Source organism: Puntigrus tetrazona, chromosome 18 (assembly GCF_018831695.1).
Source record: "Puntigrus tetrazona isolate hp1 chromosome 18, ASM1883169v1, whole genome shotgun sequence".
Classification (NCBI taxonomy): domain Eukaryota; kingdom Metazoa; phylum Chordata; class Actinopteri; order Cypriniformes; family Cyprinidae; genus Puntigrus; species Puntigrus tetrazona.
The window spans coordinates 14,894,789-14,902,202 of record NC_056716.1 but is presented as its reverse complement, the minus strand read 5'-3'; the positions used below and the strand labels follow the sequence as shown (position 1 = coordinate 14,902,202).

Here is a 7,414-nt window from a genome sequence, read left to right as displayed (position 1 = left end):
GTCATAAATCCCAGTAGACCGAGAAACGCAAGCTTCATACAAACGGAAAACAGAAGACAACCAACTCAACAGCCAAAAGGGGCGGGGCTACACGAAGGACTCACACTACAAGAGTTTACAAATCCTAACCGATTATCGGGTTGCAGCACACACGAGGAGAATCTTTGCAGACTATCACTACAAGATATTATTAATATCATCACGTCAGCGGGAGCAACTCACGCAGCAGGTCGTCGCGGATGTTTACGTAAGCTAGCATGCTAGCAGGTTTCCGTACTCGCCCGATAAATTCAAGACTAAAGTGATTTCTCTGCAGCGCTTCTCTTTCTCCTCACGGTTGTCATACGTTTTCGACACATTATTCACAGTCAGGTTACTAAAAAAGTAGTTACAGCAGCTGTTTGAATATCAAACATGTTTGATATAATAGGGCGCCCGATTTGTCCCGAACGGCTCACATTAGCAGATAATCCACGCCGAACATCGGCACCGATTCTCAGGATGAAAACTCCTGTAGTGTGAGCCAGGCTTAAGAACTAATGGCACTAAAAACCAGTGCGTTTATGATTACGATAATAAATTAAAATATGATAGATACTTGTTTGCAATATCGAGCAGCTTTGCAAACTGTTGCAAAAGTCTTGCACATTAAGTTAAAACTGGCTTAATCCAATGCTTTTTTTTAATTATTGCTTCATGTTGAATGGTATAACAACCAATATCAAATATCACTTTAAATCCTAGGCGCAATTAGGAAAGCTGTTTTATAATAATAATAAAAAAAACACACATGCATTTTTTTGTCATTACATGCATTTATTTGAGAGGGAAAAGCCATACACATCTCTTTGTGTTTACCAGTACAGTTTGATTAATTTAACAGGTAATTTTAAAAATTACTAAAAATAAAGCATTACAAACATCGGGTTGGGGGGCAGCACAGAAGTGTTGATTTCAAGGTCAAAGACAATCTGGATGTAGAGGCGAAGCTTCTCTGAAGCCTGGCAGGTAGACGTCAAAGTCGACATCAACCAGACGTTAAAGAGAGAGAGAGAGAGAGAGAGAGAGAGAGAGAGAGAGAGAGAGAGCACCAACCACAGAGCCTGGAATGGTGGAGAGCACTAGACTGATCAGCTCAATCCTCGCTTCGTTTGCCCTAGAATCACACGTTTGTCTGATGATGGCCACTTGTCTCGAGGTAAAATGTAGTCTCTAGTGTCTCCGGCGGCAGTAGCTTCACACAAGCGTAGTGTTTTTCTTCATGAAGTCTTGTGCTCAGGCACCCCTACTGCCTCGTTTCATGCCCAAACACACGCCCAGTTCACATAATATACTCTCCCAGAGCTCCAGCCCTATTTATATAAATCAATCCACAGAGCCCCGCCCCTTTCCCAAACCCCCACCAATCAAAATAGGAAAACTTTCAACTTAATATTTGCTCTTTATAGAATCTGAAAATATACACCAAAGGGGGAAAATCCCACAACGACAGCTTAAAAAAAGATGGGGAACATAAAGAGGGAGGGAAAAAAAAAATAAAATAAAAAAAAAAATCACACAACAGACTCGGGTTGTTTAAAATAAATACAAACTGATTCAGCCAAGCAGCCAGAATAAAGAGCTGAAAAAAGGTTTAAAGGCAAACGTGTCTTGTCCTGTCTTCGGATGGGTAAGTATGGTGGTGACACACAGGGCTTTACCGATGGAAGACAGAATGAGTGTTTGAGATAGCGAGAGAGAGTGGAAAATCGTCCGAAGATGTCCGAATCATTCAGATGACTCGCTAAATTGCTAGGTCTCAGGCGTACAGAAGTGCTGGTTGATGACGGGAACCTGGCGAGATCAGAAGTGGGTGTGTGTTGACCGATTCCTGAGCGGCAGGAACTAACGGAAAGCAGTATTTTTGTGTTAACGAGACACTAATAATGACAAACACACACAGAGACTCGCGACGACGCTCTCACGAAACAACATCCTCCCGCTCGGAAGCCGAAACCAACGAAATGTCTTTTGCGAGTTCCAGCCGGTCAGTCCCTGCGCTGCATTACGAGCTCCGGTCCACCGGGGGGCGGAGAGCAGCACTGCGCCACAGTCGACAGCGTGACGGGGAGGAACCGAAGAAGGTCGCCGGTTAGCGAGTGTGTGTGTGTTTCTCTGCATGTGCGTCTTTGGTAACTGTGCGAAAATACAACTTTTTCATAATTTCGACAAAAGTTGGACACCGGAGGGAAGGTGAGTCCTCTGCGTTCTGATGCAACGATTGGAAAAGTAGTGGAAAAGACATGAGAAAGACTGAAAGAGACCCGAGCAATATGAGCGGGTGCCGTGTGGCGAGAACGAACCGGCCCTTCTGATTCTCTCTGCATGTGTGGATCCTGAGAAGAGACAAAGACGGGTTACCTTCGCCTACCAGACTTACAAGGAAGCACATTAAGTTATTATTCCAGGAATTCCTTCATAAACTTGGGAATTTCCTTGCATTACCTTGGTTACAGCATTACGGTGCATCTCTGCTGGTGTCCAGACTGGCATCAAGGAGAAGCTCCTCTAAATCCTGCCCACAGCTCAGCTCTGCTGTCACGCTCACTGAGACACACACACACACACACAACGAATCATTCTCTGCATGCTCAAATATCACATATCTTTGTACTTTCACTATACATATCACGTTCACATCTCAGTCCAATACAATTAAATGATCATAATTTAAAAGCATCAATAGTTGACCGATGTGTAAGTTTACAGTGTGAGTTGCATGTGAAAAGACGTAACAAACAAATACTACAAAGTAGTGTTCAGCAGAGAAACTTAAATTGTCCATTGCTTCTAACATTAGTCTTGGTGTGAACAGGCATTGAAGTCTCACAAATGATAAAAAATAGGCCAGTTTATTCAAGATTCACTCAGACTTACAAATTCAGGGTTTAATCGGTGTGATGAATCTTCACTTTGAACTATTTTTTCTTGAATAAACATGACTCACTATATAAAAACACTCAAATTGGACCCATTTTTTTCCACAAATTCAGATTGAATCAGTTTGAATCGGCTGGATGAATATCTAAATGAGTATTTCTGAATAAAAATTGTAGGTTATCATCACTTGATAGTTTAAATAATTCACTGCAAAATTGTAGTAATACAATTCTGTGTATTTATTTTTGGAATAATCATATAGATAAAATAAGCTAGTTCATGAATCACAAATATATTTTAGTGTTACACCTTATTTTTTTAAAATTAGTTTTTAATTATTTAATATTAAAACAAAGCAAAGAACAAGTGTATTATTTATTATTCAGCATAGCATTATATACACATCACTTGATAAACATGGTTGCTTTTATTTGCCATATATACTGTATTCTATATACAGTTCCAGTGTAAAGTTGGGACACACGTATGGGAAGTCTGTTATATTTATTTGTGCTGTTGCTTGTAATTTTATTATTTGTTCTTTTTTCTGTATTTCTGACAAAATAGTATTTTTTTCTCTAAACATAGCACATACCAAACTGTACCGAAACAGTGACTGTAAAACTGCGATACAAACCAAATCAGGATGAACCAAATGATGTTTGTACCATTTTTTGAAGAGACTGCATGCCATATTTTTACACAAACTGAAAATGCTACAAACCGAAAAACCTATATTGCACCCTTAGATAAAAAATAATTATGTCATCTAGTCAGCCAGTTATTAGATATTTAGCATGTCTGAATTATTGGGGATATTGGTGCCCACACTTCAAGAACTGTATTGATCCAGAATGAGGAAAAGGGCTCAGAAAATCACTCTGGATCCCTCACATCCAAGCCATCCCATTTTTGAACATTTGCCATCTGTCCCCGAATATCAAGACAGTCAGGCAAAAGAAAGTTTCTTTCCCCAGGCAACCTACCTTGTGAACAGTTAAATGTTCTCCCCGCTGAGCAATAAAAGCACATTCCTTGCAATAAAGCTCTTTCTTATTCTGATAGTCGCATCAGAATTAAAACAGGTTTTAGGAACAACGTAAGTGTAATTTAATTCAAATAAATGCTCCAGGATTGTGGCATGATGCAGTGGAAAAGTCAGCATTAACTCACCATGCTCCATGATGCAGCTGGTTGGTTTGGGGCCCTCGGTTTCAAGCAGGTGAAAGGCAAATTCTGGCTTCAGGCCGTTGGGCAGCGCTGCTCCCGTACTCCCAGCCGGATGACCTTCAGCTTCTTCTGCGGAGATGTGCTCACTGCAGTCTTCCTCGTCGAGGGGTTGGTGACCTCTCGTGACCTCCCGCAGCTGCTCACTAGTCTGCACCACCTTTTCTCTGCTAGGCTGAACCTCCCGCTGGTCTGGACACGGTTCTGCGTTTAGCGTCTCGTCCCGGGACTGACCTGACGCTGACGTTTGGGAGTGCTCCGCGCGAGAACAGAACACCTGGTCCTTCTCGTTTACATTTTGCGACGTTTCTGTGTTCGTAATTACAGTCAACTGCCGCTCTAAGTGAGTCTGATCAGCCTGTTTCTTGCTTTCAAATGGTGTAGCGGGTTCCTGTGCGATTTCAGATGTTGGCTCCTTCACGTTCTCCTGTGGTGAGGAGTTGAGCGGCTGAGCTGGTGTTGTTTCTTGCCGTGATGTTAGCGTTGATGCCGTTTGGTTAGACGGTGCATCTAAAGGTGCTTTTACATTAGTTTGTGTGGATGTTTGGCTCTCTGCCGCCCTCTCGCTGCCGCCTTTCGCCAATGCAGTCATCTGCTGCTGCTCCGGAGGGCTTTCTACGCGGGTTACCATAAAGATTTTGTGTCCTCTACCGGGACTGGACACTGAAAAGCAACGACCAGGAGATGCTGGGGCTCCGGGGATGGCGCTGGCTTCGGTCACTGTTATTCCTGCTGGGGATTCTGGTAGAGGAGGCGTCGAGGCCACGGCTTTACTGGAGCTTATTGCAGGAATAGGAATAGGAATCGGAGACGTGGTGTTTGCAGAAGCTTTCGGTTCCTCGGCTGATTCCTCATCCTCTGTGTCCGAGTCCGAGTCGTCTTGTAGTGTGGGTTTTTGATCTTTGACCTCTTGGCTGTTGGATACGCTGCCCTCGTCGGTTGCGTCTCCCTGACCCGCGCTGTTTTCTTCCTCGATTTTCACAGCAGATGCATCTTCTTCCTCCTGAGTTTGGTCCTCTGTGGCGATTTCGGCCATTGAAACCGACTGCCTCATCTTTTGCTCCGTCTCCTCCTTTTCTTTGGCCAGGATGAAGTTCCTCTTGCAGCCGTTCTGAATGTCTGCCAGCAGGGCGCGCTGCGTCTCAATGAAACTCTTCACCTGTGAGGAAAAAAAATAGATACGGTACAGTTATGCAATAAAAAGGTCATAGATGCATGTAATGAACACTGTGGCAAATAATTAAGTGTAGTTACTGATTTTTTTAGCTACATATACACAGTATGCATGGGTTAAAAAGTTTGGTTATTGTTAAGACTGTTAAATGTTTTTGAAAGAATCCTCGGTAACACTTTATGTTAAGGTGTCATAATACAGAGTAATTACCTAATTAGGTACTTAGTAGTAGTCATTGTACTTACATGAAATAAAATGTACTTATGTAACTAAGTTACATGAGTCTGTTACACAGCTACTTACACTTAAGTACAATCTGGATACACTTTATTTTAAGTAGCTTAATATTCTATCACATGCATTTAAGCACATATGCGACAATCTGCGCAAGTAGTTGTGTAACAGACTCTGTCTGTAACAAATGTAGCAGCCAATTATATTTATATAATTACAAACTGTTCCACAGCATAGTAAGTACATTTTGTTTAATGCAAGTACAATGGCTACTACTAAGTACTTACTAGATAATTACTCTGTATTATGGACACCTTAAAATAAAGTATTACCGAATCCTCCCGTGTTCACCAAGGCTGCGTTTATTTGATCAAAAACACAATTTATAATAGCTGTTAAAATAGATGTGAACAGCAAATCAAATTTATTACAGTGACACGCAACTGAATATTCAGCATCGTTACTCCAGTCTTCAGAAATCATCCTAATATGCCATTTTGCTGCTCAAGAAACACATCTGACTATTATCAGTGTTGAAAGCAGCTTCATATTTCATATGCATTTTATTTTTCAGGATTCTTCAATGAATAGAAAGTTCAAAAGATATTATAAACGACTTCACTGTCATGTCTGATACCCCAAATATATGAATGGCAGTGTATATATAATTTCCAGTGCTAGCTCATTACGATTTTCAATAAGAGAAAACGACCATTTAACAAACACTCACCGTCTCTTTCTTGGGCTCTCGGTCCAGGTCGAGTCGGAGCAGCGATGTGTTGACTTTAAAGGCGAGCGTGAGAGCCATGAGGCCTCCGGTTTTAATTTCATTCTCTCGCATGTCCAGCCGGAGGAGCCTCGGACTCTCCGCGATGAATTCTGCGATAGCCACCGCTCCTATCGAACGACACCCACGTTTAACATGAGCCGTCATCCTCATCAGAAGAAACTAATTCATTGTTTTCTATGACACATTTCGCTCCAGAGCTCACCTTCACAGGAGAGTTTGGTGGAGGCCAGACCCAGTCTGAGGATGGACCGGTTTGCTATGAGTCCGTCCTTTAGTTTGTGCACTCCTTCGTTTCCCACTGCGTTATGACCAAGGTTCAGTGTTTCTAAACTTTGAGTGAAAGGCTACAGAAAGGGAGAGCGAACGAGATGCATTGGTAAAAGCACAGAGAGCACAGTGTGAGACTTTTAAGATGCATGTGTTCAATCGTGTAGCCTGCTCTGAAGACCGGCACAGACAAGGCTGTGAGAATGTGTGTGTGTGTGTATGTGTGTGTGTGTGTTTTGTACTTGTAAAAAGACGTCAGGACACACGTTGCACGGTCAGCAGCTGGCAGACACGCATAGCATCCTCTCAATCTACTTAATGAGCATCTGACTGAGTGAGGCTGAGCTCATCTCATTCTCGTGAATGTACTCGATTATGGCTCATTATACAATGAGGCGTAAGAGGCTAGTGTTTTGTTCACTATGGTCTTTAAAAAAAATGCAACCTTGATGAGCTTAAGAGTCCTCTTTATCACATAAAAATGCAGTAATATTGGGAAATATAACTTTAATAGAAAATATCAGTTAATATCTGCTCAAATATAATTGATTTCTTTGATCAAAGCTGAATTTTCAGCATCATCCCTCCAGTCTTCAGTGCCACATGATCCTTCAGAAATCATACTAATATACTGATTTGCTGCTGCAGAAACATTTCTAAATATTAGCAACGCTGAAAACAGTTGCACAATATCTTTGTGGAAACTGTAATATTTTAATACTTTGATTTGGTTTGTAAATAAGCAGAATAGTTGATTACTCGTCCAAATAAGTCTTATTTAAAACTTTTGTTAGGTATATCCC

General features: G+C 41.7%; 1 protein-coding gene across 1 annotated transcript in view; it reads right to left on the bottom strand.

The window, feature by feature from the left end:
• Positions 1 to 795: 795 nt before the first annotated feature.
• The window catches only part of ppp1r37 (protein phosphatase 1, regulatory subunit 37), a 29,640-nt gene continuing 23,021 nt past the window's right edge, over positions 796 to 7,414 (bottom strand). The window contains 5 exon segments of the mRNA XM_043264627.1: positions 796 to 2,375; positions 2,485 to 2,586; positions 4,093 to 5,305; positions 6,285 to 6,451; positions 6,547 to 6,688. Coding sequence (XP_043120562.1) covers positions 2,498 to 2,586; positions 4,093 to 5,305; positions 6,285 to 6,451; positions 6,547 to 6,688 — 1,611 coding nt within the window. The 3' untranslated portion in view covers positions 796 to 2,375; positions 2,485 to 2,497.